This window comes from Eleutherodactylus coqui, chromosome 3 (genome assembly GCF_035609145.1).
Source record: "Eleutherodactylus coqui strain aEleCoq1 chromosome 3, aEleCoq1.hap1, whole genome shotgun sequence".
In the NCBI taxonomy this organism is placed as follows: domain Eukaryota; kingdom Metazoa; phylum Chordata; class Amphibia; order Anura; family Eleutherodactylidae; genus Eleutherodactylus; species Eleutherodactylus coqui.
Window position 1 is genome coordinate 185,559,512 of NC_089839.1, and position 19,917 is coordinate 185,579,428.

Sequence of the window (19,917 nt, forward strand, 5' to 3'; positions counted from 1 at the left end):
CGGGTGTTTAAAAGTGTGCTGCTGACATCCATCTACATACTTGAATCTACACAAGCTCAGCTCCCTCTCCTCTATCCTTTTTCAGAGGCTGTGTAGCCCAACCACAGCTATTTAATATGGCACAGCTATATCTCCTTCTATTTCATTCTCTCTCTGTGGTAGCTGTTCACTCTCACTGCTGATAAGAGCAGAAAATTCACACTGAGTGAATTATAGCCCTTTGCAATACCGTGTTTCCCCAAAAATAAGACGCTGTCATCTCTTTCTGGTAAACGGGGCTTTGAACTTCCCCGCCTCCAGCAAGTAAGCGCTGTGATTGGATCCAAGTGACAGCGCTCGATTAACCAATCACAACCATTCAGTGATGTCATTCACTGAATGACTGTGATTGAAGTGACATCAGCACTTCACGAAGCGCTGCGACCATTTTAGTCAATACCAGACACAATGCCATGCATAGCATTTCAATACCATTTACTTGGGCATGTGCTGCTCTCAGTCCATGTGACCAATAAACGTGACATTACAGGCTTGAAAAGATGCTGTGGCACTCACGTGAGCACCATGGGCTCTACAATAAGCTGATCAGTGGGGATGCCAAGGACCATACCCTCACCAATCAGATATTGATGACCTATCCTGAGGAGTCCTCAAAAGTCACTTTAAAGGAAATGTACGTATTATCTATATTTTCTACTAATTAAAACCAAACCATGATAACTGTTCTGTCATTTTATTGCCTATACATGATTATGGAGGCAGCCATCATGCCTGAGTGGCTGTTAACAGCATTCAGGGATATTCTTTACCGCAGTCTCCTGGGCCATAGACACAATAGACAAAAGGAGACCATTGACTTCTATAGGATAGTGTTGTGGGCATGCTCTGTGACCTGTACAGAGGTCATTGTACAGGGAGGGGAGGAGGGGAGCTGTGTACATCAATTATTGTGAATTATGGATCCTGTGTTATCCTTGTATAGGTGTTACCGTTCAATATAATTCTGCCTGTGATAGTAATGAGATGACTGCTGAGAAATTTTTTCTACAGAACAGAAAATCTCAGTTTAGTATGAGACTCCGTGACTGGAGTGAATGTGTCAGGATTTCATCATTTCTTCTTTTCTAATTTAGATCATGACATCAAAAATATAAATCAACAAGAACTCAAAAATGTGTTTATTATAGAAAACCTGATTTAAAAAATAGCTAATTTTGATGACACCTTCTCTTTAAGTAGTCTTGATAGCAGGAGCAATTGGAAGATTAGGAATCAGGGCTTCAGATACAGTAGAAATGTCGGAAAGTTTTAACTTCTCCTCCTGGGTTTTCATGGACTTCCACCTTCTTGCTCCTGACTTGCTGTTGTATTCATACATGTTCCCTGTAACTGATATGAGAGAATGGAATGTAACAGATAGGGGTTGAATTGAACATCACTCTTTTAGGAGTGGGTATTCAGGAGTGTGGTGGGCAACACTGAAATTGAAAACTTTTACAGACACTGTTATGAACCTATCAAGTCTTCGGCACATGAAGCATCTCCACTCTTTCATAGAATAAAAGAAGAAGATGAAGGATTTCTATCTGTCGTTTGCTGTGACATCTCAGATGATAACAGAGGTAGTGATAAGTGAACTTTTGAAAAGTTCAGTTCGGCTGGTTCAAAGACCTCTTGCTAAAAATTTTAGTTCTGTCCAAATTGGTTTAAACCAAACTGGAAGTTCACCAAAACCCCTAAAACTGGTGTATAACACTGTCTAAGAGCCATGAAGGCCATGTGTAACACTCGGAGAGGGTTATACAGGGTCTTTATGGCTCTTAGACAGTGTTATACACCAGTGTTGAGTGAATCTAACCAGTAGAACTCTGTTTTGGGTAGAACTTTGATAAAAGCTCGGTTTGGTTTCATGCCGAACCAAACTTTTAGCAAACTTCAACTTGAAACAGAGTTCTACTGGTTCGGTTTGCTCAACACTGTTCAGAGGTCCTGAAAATTAATCTATCCTTTAAAGTTTCAACTTGTGATCTGGAGTATCGAAAAACTCACAGTGTCTAAGGAGTTTTATTGTTCCTTCAAGCTCTACAGGTGTTGAAAGTTCCAGCTGAAAGGCTCACAATGCTCTTCTGACATGTCATGTAAGATTTCAATGACTTGCATGCAAAACAGGCTTACAGACCACCAAGGACCTTTGTCTCTGGGCTTTCAAAAGGATCTTTGTGTTTGTCAAAATGTAAGAAAGGGAGCAATCTTTAGGGCTGCACAAGATTGGAAAAACATGGCTGCTTTCTACCAGAGACAGATCCACACCTGTCCATGGGTTGTGTGCAGTATTGAAGCTCAGCCTCATTGAAGTAAATGGGGCTGAGTTGCAGTACCACAAAAAATATGTGGACAGGTGTGGCACTGTTTGGGCAAGAAAGCAGCCATTATTTTCTAATCTTGTACAACTCCCTTTAATTATGAGCATCATGCAATATATAAAATTGCAGGTACATAGAAACTCAAGTACGCATTTCCCACCTGGATCCACAGCCACTCCATCAAAGACAGTTTCAAAAGTTGTTGTTTCCTAAAAGAAACAGAAAATAAATATATCAGAAGTAAATCAATATAATATACTTGTTACAGTACTAGTAGTGTGCACAGGTACGCATGGCGCGGGACTCCCTGACCACAACCGGAGGGATACACAACTTCAAAAGGGATTTATGAAACACCCTATGCACCCTCCAAGAACCCTGTAAATCCAACTCATAAGCTAGAGGATTAATGACTCGCGTTATGGCAAAGGGACCGATAAAACATGGCGCAAGCTTTGCCGAGGGGAGCTTCAATTTTAAATTCTTCGTGGACAGATAGACCTTCTGACCGACCTCAAATGGCTCAAACACAGTGGACCTTTTGCAACTACGTAGTTGCATATGATCACTTGCTTCCTCCAGATTCTTGTGCACAACATTCCAGACAACAGCGGGACAAGCTGTAGGTACTGGAATGGAAGTCAGGAACCGGGGATGCCGACCGAACACGCAGAAGAAAGGTGACACCCCTGTCGCAGAACTGATACGATTATTTATGGCAAATTCAGCCAAAGGTAAAAACTCTACCCACCGACTGACCCTCTCGCCCACAAAAAGAAGCAAGTATTGTACTAGGTCTTGATTTTTACGTTCCGCTTGCCCATTCGTCTGAAACGCTGATGAGAAAGACAGAGATGTTCTCATTACTAGATGGAATTCTCGAATAATGAGGTCATTCAGTGTACAATCCTCAATGGAAGCAGATATATGGATGATGAATGGGCTGAGTTGCTTATACATGTGTGAATGTGATGAATATACTTATAGGGGCCTTTCACACGGGACAGAATTTCACCACAGGATGCATTGAAATCTGCAGGTAGCCTGTGGATTTTGGTGCGGAATTTACTGCGGCTTGCGTTGCGTCATGTGGCCTATTCCGTTTTGTGTAAAAAGTCCCAGATACAAGCTATGAACATAGAGAGAGAAGACTATACAACATGGATATATAAAGTCCACAATGGCAAAGTACAACTCACTGTTATAACTTCCACCTTCTCTTTTTTCGTTCCTAATTTTTGCAATGAAAAGAGAAAAGTATCAGAACAGACGACTATGTACACTGACACTGACTATATATCGGAATTGTAGGTGAGCAGACACTTACCTGCTTTGTAAGTCTTGACTCTGTTAGAGATAAACATAGAGCATTAGTTGTTAGTCCAGTTAGCGGAGCGCACAGGACACATAGAATCATTTCCTACCTCCTTTTGGCAACTGTGTTTCTTGCCTTTTGGCACAGGGCTTTAATGTTGCCATATTTCCATAACAGGTGACATGCCCATGCCAGAAGAGCAACAAGGAGCAAAGCCATGAGGGTTAAAAGAAAGGGCACATACCACGCGGAAGGGTTAAATGTGTTCACCTCCTTGTCTATAACAGTGAACCCTTTTCTCTTCTGTACAAAAAAAGAGAACAAAAAGGAAAATAAGTAATGTTCTTTATCTTCCCATTTAATAAAACTTGCACGCACATGCTCATGAATGTTCATTTTTTACTGATCTACACAGTATTTCACTTTGTAGAGTAGCAGTTTGTGCTTCAGAGCTGTTCTTCCTGAAAACAGGAAGGGACAATCATAGTGAGAAATTTATTAAAACCGAATGCTGGTGTTGTGGCGGTTCTGGGATCTGTTCCTTTCTAGTAATCTAGTTTAGGTCTTGTATTTGGTTCTTTTCGTCTTCTGGATCTGTTGGGAATGGTATTAGGTGAGACTTACTTGGTCTCACCTTTGGGTAATTTGGGGGGACTATTTAACCTGGTCTTGCACTTTGCTCATTGCTGTTTAATTCATTCTCTCTCTGACTGGTGGAAGTTAGAGGGTGGTGCTGAATCTCCTGTTTTCCTGATTCTTTACAAAGCTAAGCACTGAGGTTACTATTGTTGATATCTTGTTCCCCTCTCCCACGTAGGGTCTGCTAGTAGTCCAGGTACGTGGTCAGGTTCGCTCTTGTTAGGACGGGTTATTTGCGTATAGGCAGGTCCCTCTCCTGGGTAAAGGGTTTATAGGGACAGTGTTTCCCTGGTGTCTGTTTTTATTTATTGTTTTGTGTGTAACTGCACTCTATTTGTTCACAGCTCATGAGTCTTTCAGGTTTTCAGAAGCAGAGCGCCTAGATTGGACGTGACAGCTGGTCTTAATAATGATTCTGCCGGTGCATGATGTGCCTAACAAGTGAAGAGGTGCACGATTCTACATGTATTAGATGCATCTTGGCTCCTCCATTCACATAACCAGAAATCCACACTAGATTCAATCTAGCGTTCATTTCTGGTATAATTTGTGCCGGTTTCTGCTGCAAATTATACATAAATGTTTCGGTCCGTGGTGGCCACGAACCCTCTAACAAACTACACACTGTAAAAAAAAGTCACAGGCTTTGAATGTCTCACATAACCTTTTTGTAATGCATATATCCATCTTTAGGGTATGTCCACATGGAGTGGAATTTGCTGTAGAGTGTCCACAGCTGACATTTCTTAACAGATCTGCAGCGCAAATCCGACAATTTGATGTAGATTTTGGCATGGATTTTGGCATGGATTTTAACACAGCTTTGGGTGCGGAATTCACCTGTCCAGACCGGTTTCACACCACTGAGAAACTCGAGCGAGATTTGTGCGTTTTGAGACTCACAAATCTCACGTGAATATGAACCCGATTCTTTTGAATGGAGTCGTATACCTGAGCATGGCATGTCCTAACTTTTTGCTTTCCTCAGAACGCATCGCCCATTGTTTTCAATGGGACAGTAAAACACATCGCAGGCCATTTAAATGCCACATTGCTTGTCACCTGCTCCGCAGCATGAGAATGAGACTTTGAAAATCTCATCAACATTGTTGCTACTGTTAGAGCAGATTCATACAATATATTTTCACACATATTTGTGCATGAAATGTGAGCGCAGAAAATAGAAACCATGGATTTCAATGGGTTTGTTTGCATGCACATTTCGGTTGCGCATAAGAATACGCAGCATGCTTGATTTCCTTGCGTACTTGCTCAGGGAAAGAGCGCATATTGAACTCATTACACAAATTGACCTTTACAATGGCTGGGAGCATCGTTTTGTGTTTTTTTGTACGTGCAAATGCACATGATTCGTGGACACAAAATGTACAGTAAAAAATACACTTACGAACAGAAATACGCAACACCCATTCTGCAAAAACACAGTGCAAATGTGTGCATAAATATGGATACACTTGTGTGAATCCAACCTGAATGACACAGATTTTTCATGCAGACAGTCCATATACTACTTGCTGCATTATCTACTGCAGTGCATGGTCTGATTGGGTATCAGGGAGGTGGTTTCCCTGGTCAGCCCATCAGCAATAATGTAAGGGGAGGAACGTAAGAAGTTAAAGGAAGTCTGTCAACTGCAGGGATCATGTTATAGAGCAGGAGGAGCTGAGCAGATGACTATATAGGGATTATAGGGAAAGATTCAGTATAACTTGTATTTTATTCATTTATATCTTTGCTCATTTTGAGCTAAACAGTCCAGTGGGCGGAGCTTACAGTGACTGACAGCTATCTGTGTATGACTGCACATACAGGGGTAGCTGTCATTCACTGATAGGACCGCCCATTTGACTGTTTAGCTCAGAATGAGCAAAGATATAAATGAATAAAACACAAGTTCTACTGAAACTTTCCCCATAAAACTATATATGAATCTGCTCAGCTCCTCCTGCCCTATACCATGATGCCTGCAGTCTGGACAACATGCTCAAGCTAGCAGACTTCCTTCAAATCCCTTTTGATATACCTGCCTATACATGGGTAGAAGAACCTTCAGACACAGAACACATGATTCTGACATTACTAAGATCCTGAGGACTAAACGCTGTGGACAGGTGATGTCATTGCTGCTATCTTGGTCCATAGATTTGAGTAATGTGTGGGTCAGCTGCAGGAGCTGCTCCCTGATTTGTCTTGTCTGTCTCCCATCCATAGGAGTGCGGGCACCTGAATTCCCGCCATCTATAGGTGTGCACATACCTGTGTCATGTTCTGTTTGGTGCGGCAGTGTGCCATGTCTGACTAGTACCTATGTCCTGCGGTCCCCGATGGTCATCTAAGGATAGACTGGGCCCTATAGGTATGAGATGTGAGGCCGTCCTTATTAGGACAATCCCTCTGCTTTTAGACAGGGCTCCACCAAGTCCTTGTTTGGATACGGAAGGAATTCCCAGTCCTTTTCAGTCCATCTTTGTCTTGTTCGGTGACGCCCATGCAGGACATCATGGTTTTACCTTGCACAAAAGTGCCAACACCTTTAGGGTATGTTCACAAGGCGGATTCCACCATAGAATTTTCTGCGTGGAATCTGCCTGTAAAACTGTGGGGAAAAATCTGCAGCTATTCTGCCGATTTACATGCAGAGTTAGCCCTGTCAATGGGCAAAATCCACATGCGGAATTTCTGGCGCATTTTTGCATGCATCCGCATGAAGACGTGATATGCCACTACTTTCTGTGGATCTGCGCAGAAACTCTTTGGAAATTCTGCACATGTATTTTGCCCACTGACAGGTCTGAATCTGAGTACAGATCCGCAGAAAAAAACGTGGCAGAATAGCAAGTAGGTTGTGCATAGAAAATTCTGTGGCAGAATCCACTGTGTGAACAGACTCTTAAAGTAAATACTATAAGTGACAATCATAGTCTTTTATCTAGTGTACATGTCCTGCTTTAGAGTTACTAAGTAAAGGCCCATTTAGACGGCACGACTGTTGGGCAAATGATGCCCGACACTCGTCCTCGCATGTACTGGCTCACGTGCTTTTGTACAGGAGCGAGTATCATTTTACAGCGGGGCGCCTGGAGGAGATCTCTCTTCCCGTGCTCCCCCGTCCCTCTCCATTCACGTAACATAGCGGCCGTTCAGTACTGAACGGCTGCTATTTACACTGAATGATCATCGTTCAGAATTTTAAGTTGCATAAAACCATGAACGATGAGTGTAAATAGCAGCTGTTCAGTACTGAACGGCTGCTCTGTTAAGTGAATGGAAAGGGGCGGGGGAGATTGAGAAGTGAAATCTCCTCCAGTCGCCCGCTGTGAAGCAACGATACTCACTCCTGTGCAAAATCGTTTGCCCGACAGTCATCCCATCTAAATGGGGCTTTACAAAGGGTTTCTTGTGACACTTACATAGTAGTCCACCGTGGGTGGAGGTGGTGTATTTGTTCGGACCACATTTATCATTATCATGGCTGTCCCAGTCTTTGGCAGTTGAACACGGCCAGTTTTTACGTTGTCATCAATTATGTTGACCACGAGGCTGTAACTCTGCTGCCTGTCAGCGCCATTGTCAAAGTCAAAAGGGCTTTTCACAATAAGTTTAGGATTATGAGAGCCGTGGGTGGGATCAAAACCAAAGTGATTATTTATGTTTCCTAGGAAGAAAGCAGAATAGTTAATATTAATATTGTACACTCTTCCTGAATAATTGCAGAAACCGTCATAAATTTACATAAGGTAATATTTAGGAGAGGTCATATAAGTTGTAATCATCAGTTTGATCTGTAAAATCTCTTGGCCCGAGAATCATAGCTTCCTTTATCCAGGGCAAAGTATCAGTTCACTGACGTAGTCCTACATCTAAAAGTAGTGACCTAGATCTGCCACTACATCATGATATTTATTGATAGTTCTGATAAATTGTATAAATGTGCCTTTATACGCTTTAACCCTTTCCGATCCACTGTCTGACATCTGAAGACATTCTGATTGAAGGCTGTACAGCTCTGATGTTGGAAGACGTCCGTCAGGGTATTCTTACTATATATTACTGGCCGCTCTGCTGTCGGGGGCCTCTCCAGCATGTCACATACCGCAGTACTGGCTCTAGCCAGCAGATGGCACCATTGTATAATGGCAGAAAGAGAAAACCCCCTAGGAAACCCTGAATCCAAAATTGGATTGCAAAGGGTTAATGATGTCCAGACTTGAAGATGGTAGTTTGATCGTATACAGTATAGAGACAGGGATAAAACAGCCTAGCGACTCCTTTCAGCTGCAGCCAATTAGCATAGGGCAGATGGAAGGAGTAAAAGTTATAAAAGTTCTTGTAACCTTTGGAACTGTCCTTGCAGGAGTAGTGGTATACAGGAAAAATGCAGTCTCCAGGGCAGTAGTGAAAAAAAACAACAGTATGGAGCAGAAAGGGAAGCATGTACTTAAAGGGAATGTGTCATCAAACAATGTTTTTCATGAAACATATTTTTAAAGAATTTTTGGTGATTTTTTTTTATTTTATTGTAAATGTAATCTAGATTTTAAAAAATCTTAAAATCCTGCATTTTTCACACTAACCACAGAGCCTAATAATAGGCTGCCACTTCCTGATATCTGTAGAGAAACCTTTGCAGCAGTCATCTCACTGACATAACAGCAGGATTACATTGAAAGTTAACCCTTTCCAATCCACTGTCTGACGTCTAAAGACATTATGATTTAAGGCTGTACAGCTCAGATGTTGGAAGACATCTGTTGGGGTTCTCTTACTGTATATTGCCAGCCTCTCTGCTGTCAGAGCCTATCCAACATGTCACCTCATGCAGTACTGGCTTTAGCCAGCAGATAGCGCCATTGTATAATGGCAGAAAAATAGTAAGCCCCCTAGGAAAACCAGGGTACAAATTGGATTGCAAAAGGTTAAAGGCCCTTTTATACACAACGATTATCACTCACAATTCACTCAAAAGCCATCTTTTGAGTTATAATCGTTGCATGTAAATGTGCCCATCTTTCACTTTTCTGCCAAACCCTTTATGTTCCGCATAACATCTATTGTTCAGCAGAAGAGCTGATAGCAGGGACTTGAAGCTGTGTTCTCCGCAGGGAGCACTGATAACATTGTCTCAGCTGTCAGCTGTGCAGTAGAACAAAGGGAATGTATTCGGAGAACTGACAACCTGCTGTGCTCTGAATATAGGCCCTTTTACATAAAATGATTATCATTCAAAAATCGCTCAAAAGCCATCTTTTAATCAATAATCGTTGCGTGTAAATGTTCCCATCTTTCACTTTTCTGCCGAACGATGATTTTCAGTTCGGCATGAAATCCATCCTTTGGCAGAAGAGCTGATAAGATGGACCGCACACTGTGTTCTGCATAGGGAGCGCTGATTATATTGTCTCAGCTGTCAGCCCCTTGGCAGAACAAAGCGAATGTATTCAGAAAACAGACCACCCACTGTTCTCTGAATACAGCTCCCAGCAGCTCACATGCTACTAATTGGTACTAATTGGCATTAGCAATTTATGCAAAATGATCGCTTATGCAAGATGAAGTTATCTCTTGATTGATCATTTTTGTTTGTAAAAGGGCCTTATAGCTCCCAGCTCACACGCATCAATAAGCTACTAATTGGCATTAGCAGCAATTAGTAGTTTATGCAAAATGATCGCTCAAAAGCCATCTTTTGAGGGATTATCTTCATGTGCAAAAGGGCTTTAACACCTACAGTATATGCAGATAACACTTGATTCATCATTTTACAATGGATGATTAGGTGTGACTGTCCATTCCCCTCCCTGCACAATGACACCCCCACCCCCCACATGCACATGTCACAGAACATTCCTAGAAAAGTTCCACTCCTCTCCATTGTTTGAATGGCCCATGAGATTACAGTAAAGTATATCTTTAAATGGCAGCCTCCAAAGTCATGTACTAACAACAGAGTTAAAATTCTACAATTAGAAAATAAAAACAGGTTAGCAAAATGTAATGTTTCTCTATCTGGTTTTAATTAATTAAAGGAATGTTGGTGATATAGTCACTTTAAGCCACCATTCTCAGAACTGGACTGCAAAGTTTGGTGCATTCATCAATATGACATTGAACCATTGTGTCTCTGGATCAAGTAAATGTGAGTTACGCTATTACCCTCATCCTGACTATCTAGATTCTTATTTTAACAGGGAACATTACACAACATACCAGGGAGCAGAGACTAGCCCCTCACCATCAACACCATCCACCCCCCATCTCACTGTAGTGTAGTCATTTGAGGAGTGCTTCCTAAAGTAACAGCCACCATGGAGCTAACACCAGCAGCCCAAACCATTATCCCTTTTCTGGCCTAACTACAGAGACACAATGGTCAAGTGGCAATTGTCCCCTACCCTCCAGCTACACCTTTAGATGTCCCAAAATACTGGTCTCTGGCGTACACCATATGAGAGTGTTATACATGGCTTTTATGGCTCTTAGACAGTATCATACACCAGTGTTCAGGAGTAGTGTTGAACAAACTGAACCAGTAGAACTGTGTTTCTTGAAGACTTTAGCTAAAAACTCAGTTTGGGATTGTGTTGAACCAAACTATTTGCAAAGTTCAACCTAAAACACAATTATATTGGTTTGGTTTGCTTAACACTACCTACGATGGAAATCAATGTTGCCCGATTGACCCCATTGATTATAATGAGGTCCATTGGTCTTTCATTATGCTGCCCAGAATTTTCCTGGACAAAGTAGCACAGTATGTTGCACTATTCTGGCCCGGACTTTGTGCTATATCTGTACTGAAGGTTCCAAGAGAAACCTCTGATGCAGTTGCTTGCAAAGTCTTAGTTATACAGTATTTGCATTTTACGTGACTTTTGACTCAACCTGAGTATAATCCTTAAATGGCAATACTCCAAATTGACTTTTATCCCCTAAACCATAGCATAGGTGATAAAAAGTCTGATAAAGTTGCTGAGACCCCCACCAGTCCCAGGGAAGTCCCGTGCCCTCTTATCATCACTACTGCGGCCACTGCAATGAGAAGGAAATTAAATAGAGTAGTGGTTGCACATAAGCAGTGTTGCTCCATTTATTTTCAGTGGGACTTCTGGAGATAGCCGAGCGCTTGTACTCAGCCATCTCCGTCAGCCCCAATGAAATGAATGGAGTGGCACCTCACGTGTGACCGCCGCACCATTCAATCTTCACATTACTGTGGATGGGTGCAGTGAGCCTGCGGTGAGAAAGAAGAGGAGATCTCAGGATTGGTGGGGTTCTCAGCAGTGAAACCCCACTGATCAGACTTGTATCACCTATCCTATGCATAAGTGATAAAGTCAATTTTGGGTGTAACCCTTTACCCACATCTATGATGATCAGTGATGCCAGAAACAACAGTCTTTGAACTGTAAATTATGTTAATATAAAGTATATAAAGTTTTCCACCTGAAGCAATTTCAAATCGCATGTCTGTCTTTTCCGAGTCCCGATCATTACAGTTGAGCCTGAAGTTGTTAATGTTGACCCCTGCGGTGACGTTGTCATAGATGTTGGCGGTGTACCGGGATGGTCTACACACAGGGGCCTCGTCATTCTCTTCTATTATTTCAATGTTGACCTTGCAGAAAAAATACAGATATTAGAGACTGGTGCCTGGATCAACTGCAACTGTTTCTTATACTGTGTGCAGGATAAAGAACTAAGAAGGTATATAGCTATCGCGAAAGAGTATGCATTTGCAGTGAAATACAGTACTGATTGATGATGTAAGCTATCATTACTTTTCCACATAGTATTTGTCATAATCATAAACAATAGTTCATTATCATTACTGTACATAGTAGATTGATACATGACCGAATAATACAAAAAAGATTCTTTTAAGGAAGGTCAAATATACAGGATGGGACATGGAAAAATAGCCCGGTGTAAGGAACTCGCCCCGTAAGGATTTTCCTTAAAGAGTTAAAGGTGTTTTCCAGGTAGCTCCCACTATCGGTGATGTGATAAACTGGGGTTGGAGTTGAAGCCACTGCTCTAACTCTTGTGTAGTGGCCAGTGCTCATGGTGCAGCTCTAATTGAAAAAATTGGAGCTATATCTGCAATTACAAGCGCTGGCCACTATACAGGGGTGGGAGCAGCGGCTTCCGTTCTGACCCCGGGTGTATCCCAGCAGTGAAAGCAGGCGCTACTTGGAAACCCCTTTAAGTTGCTGTGAACGTGGGAAACCTGAGGTTGTAGTGACATCTAGTAGCCTTTTGAAAACCTGCATCCACATACTGCCTCTGTGCTGTGCTTTAATTGGCTATTGAGAGGTCACATGTGGGGAAGGTCCTAGAACCTTCTAGGGGAATAATGTCTGCACTATAAAGGGACAATTTCCTGCTGCATCACAGGAAAGAGCTCAGACACTATGTAGAGCTGAGGTGCTGCTAAAAGGGTGCACAAATCGGCAGAGAGACTGTTGCTGCTGCTGCTAAAGAGGAAAAGGCAGTTGTAACTTCAAGCCCTATATGAGAGAGGGGCTGTTTGGAGAAGCCAGAGAGCACTATGCAGAGAAAAAAATGGAACTAAAGTCTGCCAGTGAACGAGATTGCAAAACAGCACTACAGAACACTCAGATCAAGACCTAAAGAGAACATTAAAGAGTTTGTCGACATCAGATCGTAAGTGAGCGCAGCCTCAGTAAACGCTGTAGGTGTGCACAACACTAAAAACAAAATAATCAGTCAACAGGCCTGCTGTCAGTCAGAATAGGGACTTCTGCGAGTATTAGAAATGTTGTTATTTGGCCAGTAGCTGCAAATTGCTGGCTTGAGCAGTCAGGGCTGGACTATTTATTGTGTAATTAACTGGAATTGAGCCTTGTTCAAGTTTATTCAAAGTGTGTTCCTTACCAATCCATGCATAATAATTAAATTCTTTGTTGCCAAAGTAGTAAGACTCCGCCATTACTACCTTGGTGACAAACAATTATTAGTGTGTTTTACTGGCATTATAATTGTTTCATACTAAGAATAAAGTACTATTGTTTTCTCATTCCACATAAACTACTAATCTCAGAATTTAGTTAGCCGTGGTTAGCCAAGGGTAAATCTACGATAAAAGGTAAACTGTTTCTATTATAACAATATTCATTCTCCTTTCTTTGTTCGCAAATAAATATTGCATGTTTTATGACTCCATTTGCTGCATCATATCCTAAACCTGTTTCACAATAACATCTCCCAGCACACTCTTATGAAGGAGGAAAATCTGTCTGTTTGTTGCCTATACCAACCAATTACAGTGCAGCTTTCATTTCTTATACTGCTGAGGTAAAATGTAAGCTGTGCTGTGATTGGTTGCTATGGGCTCTATCTAGCTGGTCTGATTATTTTTTTTTTTTGGTGGAGGAATGCATGCAAGTAATGCAGCATAATCCTTGATCCTGCACAGACTATAGTTATATCTGTTTCTAGGAAAGCTGTGTTACCAAAGTAACTACAAATGTAGAAGCTCTGTAAATCAGAAAACCAGCAATCTGACGGCTATGAATATATATTAAGAATTTCATCAGCGCAGAATGTTGCACTCAAATGTTGCACATCCGGAGTAAGTGCTAAGTAATCACATTTACAACTCAGCAACATTAAATATGGCTCCTACTCCTGGCCGTGTAACATCCTCCCTACCTGCATAGTGATTCAGTTTATTGGTTCATGAGGCGATGGTGCTGGGTGCTAAACTAACAAATGAAAAATAACTTACTGCCGAGACAGGAAATCTATAAATCGAAATTCAAACGGCAATTATTACCCTGGAGCCATCACCATGGCAACCGCAGAAAAATGCCATACTAGCGAGGAGAATAATGCTTAATAACAAATGCTGGTAGCGGCGAGGTGTCATGTAACAAGGGGCTACTGAGAAATTCTAAACCACTACATAATGAAGACTCTGGCCGTGTATGTGTTCTGCATCATTTATAGCACATGTGTAACTAGTTTCCTTATATTGTCCTTCTGCTATCACAATGTTAAGTCCTCTTTATTCCCCTTTAAAACTTGTCAAAATTAAAGGGATTGCCCACTATGGACAAGGTTTTTGTGAAAAGGGTCATCTATCAATAAGGTGACCATTACTGGGACCCTCAGAAATCAGCGCGAAAGTGCTGAGGAGCCTTGCAGCAGGTGTTGCTTGTTCCTGCAGCACCCGAACAGGGAAAATTGAGAATTACACTGTTTCCTTATAAATGAATAGGCTGTCTGTGTCATGAACAGACGTATATTCTTGTGTATTTTTGAATGCAAAATTTGCACATGCAAAACACAGTGAATAGAACCCATTCCAATGGTTTCATTCACATGCACGTATTGTCCTGCGCATTTCGGTTGTGCAAAAAAAACCACAGCGCGCATTATTTTTCTGTGTATTTGCGTACTAAAAGTGCCCATAGAAGTCAATGGGGATGCACAAATACTCTAAAGGCCTATTTACACTCAAAGATGATCTCTCAAAATTAATTTAAAAGATGGGAAATTGACAGTTTTAGCGATCGTTTTGCATAAGCTGCTAATGGGTACTAATGCCCATTAGTAGCTAATTAGCTTCCTTTGCTTGTAAATGAGCCTCCAGGAGCTGTAGGCAGAGAACAGCTTGTGGTCTGTTCTCTGCATACAGCTCCTGTGTTCTGCGCGAGACTGTAAGCTGAATACAATGTAATCTGCACTCCCGTGGAGAACACAGCATGTGGTCCCTGCTATCAGCTCTCCGTCCGAAGATGGATTTTATGCTCACCTAAAAATCATATTTGTCCGAAAAGTAAGCGATGGTAGCATTTACGGGCAACGATTATCGCTCAAAAGACATTATGCATGAAACATTAGACTAATTAGCTGCGTTAATCAGTGTGTCTTTGCTTGCTGCTTGCAAATGAACATACTTTGCGGGTAAAAACAGTACAGTAAAATGCACTGATGCGCACAAAAAAGTACATTGCTCAGTCTGCAAATATGCTGTTTAGCCATGCAAATACACATCCGCTTGTGTGAAGGGGGCCTAAGGGTGCATTCACATGGGCTAGAGCTAGTCGGAAATGTCAGGCGCAACTTGCATCGCACAGCGCATGGACACTCCATCTGTGTGATGTGAGAGACCAAACATCCACATGTTCTATTCTTCTGCATTACAACACAAAACCAGCCTGGTTTTCTCTAAAATCCCTGAGACACTCAGTCAGATGGGCGTTTTTTTTCTGCGCATGCTTTTTGCATTTGCGATTCACATCTATATAGAAGTAATGCTTTTCAATGGAACGGTCAAATGTCCAATTTTTACATGCGCAATAAATTTGAACTTACAAAAGATAGAACATATGGGTGTCAATAGACATGGTCACGCAATTTTTTTTTACACGCGAATAATCATATGTAAAAAACATCCGTCTGACTGAGCCCTTATTCTGTACGTTTTTTACTGAATTCCATGCAGTGCCTGCTCTGTGGCAGCCCAGGGGTTAAAGTGAATGCCTGATGGCAAATTCCTATATCAGCCACATAGTAATACAACAATCACTTTACTTACTGTTGCAAGAGCAATTCGAGGGTTGACCGGGTCGCAGTCCGTGGCCTCAATTAGCAATTCGTGCGACTGTTTAACTTCAAAATCCAGTTGAGTCACCAGCTCTATGATTCCCAATGTCGGGTTTATCCAAAATTTACTAATGATGTCAGTGTTGCCTTCTCGTATCTTATAGGTTATGCAGCTTGGCAGATCTTTGTCTGTTGCAGTTACTTGACCCACTACAGTGCCAGCTTGGAACAGGAAAATAGCATTGATTTAGTTTCTAAGTAAATTTTCACTTGGATTGCAAATGTTTGCAACATTCTGGTGCCACAGAGGCTGCATTGTAACGTTGTCCACATGAGCTCCAGTCACATGGGATGCAAGTTTTCAGGCTTGAACTAACAAAAGTCATTTTAAACATAATGGGACACATTTAGGCCTCATATCCATGGGCAGGAGCCCGCAGCAGAATCCCACCCTTCCCGTGGCAAGAGGTCATTACTTACCCGTCCGGATCCTCTGCGTAGCTGTGCAGGTCTTGCATCTTCTCCACTGTGGATGTGGGCGGGCACACCACTGCACATGCGAAGTGTTTTTTTTTTGTTTTTTTTAAATCATCTGCCTTCCCACGGGATCCTTGGCCCATCTGCAGTATCAACTGTGTGTGTGCCGCAGAGCGGAAGGCTCCATTGACTTCAATGGAAGCCATCCCTGCAGCATCTGCAGAAGAATGGAGTATGCTGCAATTTGTTTTCCAGACCAAAAGGTCCGCAAATCAAATCCGCATGCTTAAATTCAGCTGCCGGCGCCCATGATTGTCTATGGGCGGATTGAACCGCAATTCAATTCTGCCCCGTGGACATTGGGCCTTACACTCTTTGTCAAAAGGGATAAAAATCAAACATCTAGAAGTTATCATTTTACTGCAAAACCCAGTATGCAATTACATTTCAGGCAGATATGCAAATGATTAGAGTTGTGATTAGATGACGGTCTTGCCACCTGACGCCCTAAAAGTGGTTCCACCCTTGCCCTATAAAAGGCTCTCAGAAGCTCCTTGTGTGCAGTGACCTCTTCTTCCACTTGTGTAGAGCTTGTTGACCACTAGACGCCTATACACCGCAGAGAAAAGATATCACCCAGTTACCAAAGTCTGAGAGGGTCGCATTATTGGGATGTGAGAAGCTGGATGGTCGTATAGATGAGTTGCTGCCATCGGGGCCGTTCTGGCCAAACTGTTAGGAGGTGTGGATGTGTGAGGGCACACAAGGCGACTGGGTCAAGACGCCCTCAACGGACCACCAGTAGAGATGATCGTCTGACAAGCACAAACAGCTCCAATGGTTTCATTTACTGCCATTCAGAGACAGGTAGCGCCTTCACTACAGGCCCCTGTGGATGTTGGTACCATTTCCAAATGCTTGGCTGAAAGATATTTCGTCTTATAACGTGCACTGCCTTTGACACCCACCGTCACAAACGTTTGCAATGGTGTCATGAACAACTAAACTGGACCACTACAGAGTTGAATCAGGTTGTCTTTAGCTACGAATACAGGTTTAGTTTGGGCACTGACAAAGGCTGTGTTTGTGTCTGGAGAGCTAGGAGTAGCTAAGCCGCAAGCTACTATACAGACCCTGTATGCCTCCATGCTGCCTGTATCATATCTTGTATCTAAGCTAGAGGCGGTGCAACAGGGTTCTAGAACCTCCATGCCTGGCCGTATCACATCTTGTAGCCAACCTAGAGGCAGTAGAACAAGGTACTAGAGCCTCCATGCCCACCCTTATAACATCTTGTATCTAAGCTAGAGGTGGTACAACATGGTACTAGAGCTTGCTTGCCCATATCACATCTTGTATCCAAGCTAGAGGTGGTACAACAGGGTAATAGAGCCACCCTTTGAGGGGTCAGTTTTCTACAATGAATTATCCTTTTGTTCTGATATTGTAACCACTTACTTCATTGAATTCTGAAAACTTCGTCTAGGTGCTTGATTTTTTTTACAATGAGTATATTATGTTTTGTACCCCAGATTTCTGGAATATAAAAGTGCAAATTATGATATACACTCTAATTTGCGACACTTGGCCTTTTTTACATCAGCCTTCGACACCTTTTTTAAAATGTTGGCAGGACTAGATAATAAGGGGATGTAGCTCCACAAGGACCATCAGACTTACTATAATTTACACCAGAATCTGGCCAAACATGGATTACCATAAGGGCTTCTTCAGACGGTTGTATTTGCACACGTAAAATATATACGTGTTTTTCACACGCATTTTGAGCACAAAAAAAGATGTCATGCTCTATTTTCCTGCACATTTGCGCACCAAAGGCTCTGTAGAAGTCTATAGGAGATGTGCAAATAGGCACTCAATATGTGCGTAAATACACAATACGCTGTGCAATTCCACGGGAAGAAAAACACATCTGGATCTCATTAGGCTAAATAGCCTTTTAAATCGAAGTAGGGGTGTGCACAAAAAGTACAGTACTATGTGTCGACATAATGAAAACAAAGATCTGGTACCGTGTTAGCCAGTAGAGCAAAATGTGATTGTTCTCAGCAAGAGAAACAACGTAATCTTGTAGATATGATATCATATCTACAAGATTACGTTGTTTCTCTTGCTGAGAACAATCACATTATGTGTCGACATGCATGCAAATCTACCTCATCAAACATCGTTCACTGTGCAAATACCGCAGCCTATGCGGACTGTCAATTCTGGATTGCCTGCGGGTACACGGGTTATCGCCTACCGATGGTGCGGGAAATTCTGTACTGCACATGTGCGATGGCCGGACTATCCACAGTACAAAAAAAGAAAGAAGAAGACAGGTACACAGGGTCACCGGCTGCGGTCTGTGCCGGATTCCTCTGTCGGAATCCGGACCTGCCTTGTGCATTCAGGCTAATTTGCAGCACGATCATTGTGTTGCTACGATTAACGATCTGAAATGTGTAAGTGTCCTCTAAATATTTGGTCTATAATCCACTGCTGTTTTGCTCATGCATTTTGTGAGCGTGGAAAAAAAACCACTTGTCTACTTCTGTGCACATTTTCGTAGCAAAGGTCCCCATAGAAGTCTATGGAGGGTGTGCAAATGTACATGCAATATGCAATAATACTAATAAAACATCATACATTCTATTGATAGAGGTTGTCCAAATACTTTTGGTAGGATAATGTATCTGAAATCATTGTAATAATGTAGCTCACGATTCATTGAGGAATCACAGTGTGTGTGTGTGGTGGAAGTGAATACAGATTTCCTACCTACCTTGAGATGTTTCCCGCACAATGAAGTTATAGGTTGTCGCTCCAAATTTTGGATCATAATTGTTGACCGGAGTCACAGACACAATTATAGTTGCAGTCACTGAAAAAGAAGAGTTATTTTATGTATTGAGGAGACAGCAGAAGGACTCTTTATCCTGAGCTTCCGGGATTAGGAATACAATTCTAGAACTACTAGTGGCAATATCTCCCATGGGCACAGTATGCCTCTGTGCCACGTGGGTGGGATCGGCTTTGGAAGACCAATATCTGTCAGTCCAAGGTAACAGAAAACCAGCTGTACAAGATATAAAGATACAGTAGCATGGATATAGCGCACGCGAGACTTCACGTTACAGGGACATAGGACTTTCTTTAGATCAACATTCTCTACAAGGCCCCCTTCACATGAGAATAAGCGTGATTGCACGCAACTCAATGCCACGTATTTATGCCGTTAACGAGTCTTTTTTTGGTGTGCATATCGGTGTATTGTAATGCAGTTCTTGCGCCCACAGGGCATGGTTTGTTGCATGTGGAACACAACCATGCCCTATTTAAATGGCTATTTAGTTGAATGAGTTCCAGTTGTGTTATTTTTTCAGTGGAATTGTGCATCCCCTTGTGTATTGCTTGTGCATTTGCTTACCCCCATAGACTTCTATGGCGGTGTTTGGTGTGTAAATGTGCACAAAAGTAAAGTACGCTGCTTTTTTTTTTTTTTTTTGACACGTGAAATGCGCATGC

The 19,917-nt window shown here is 42.1% G+C and overlaps 1 protein-coding gene across 1 annotated transcript in view; it reads right to left on the reverse strand.

Moving 5' to 3' along the window:
• Nucleotides 1–1,231: 1,231 nt before the first annotated feature.
• LOC136619890 (cadherin-related family member 3-like) overlaps nucleotides 1,232–19,917 on the reverse strand; it is a 51,994-nt gene continuing 33,308 nt past the window's right edge. Inside the window, exons 11-19 of the mRNA XM_066594617.1 lie at nucleotides 19,175–19,273; nucleotides 15,902–16,131; nucleotides 11,782–11,953; nucleotides 7,749–7,993; nucleotides 3,788–3,981; nucleotides 3,691–3,710; nucleotides 3,563–3,594; nucleotides 2,524–2,572; nucleotides 1,232–1,389 (exon numbers count right to left, since the gene is read on the reverse strand). Of these exons, the coding sequence (XP_066450714.1) occupies nucleotides 1,232–1,389; nucleotides 2,524–2,572; nucleotides 3,563–3,594; nucleotides 3,691–3,710; nucleotides 3,788–3,981; nucleotides 7,749–7,993; nucleotides 11,782–11,953; nucleotides 15,902–16,131; nucleotides 19,175–19,273 (1,199 nt within the window). The remainder of the gene's footprint in view (nucleotides 1,390–2,523; nucleotides 2,573–3,562; nucleotides 3,595–3,690; nucleotides 3,711–3,787; nucleotides 3,982–7,748; nucleotides 7,994–11,781; nucleotides 11,954–15,901; nucleotides 16,132–19,174; nucleotides 19,274–19,917) is intronic.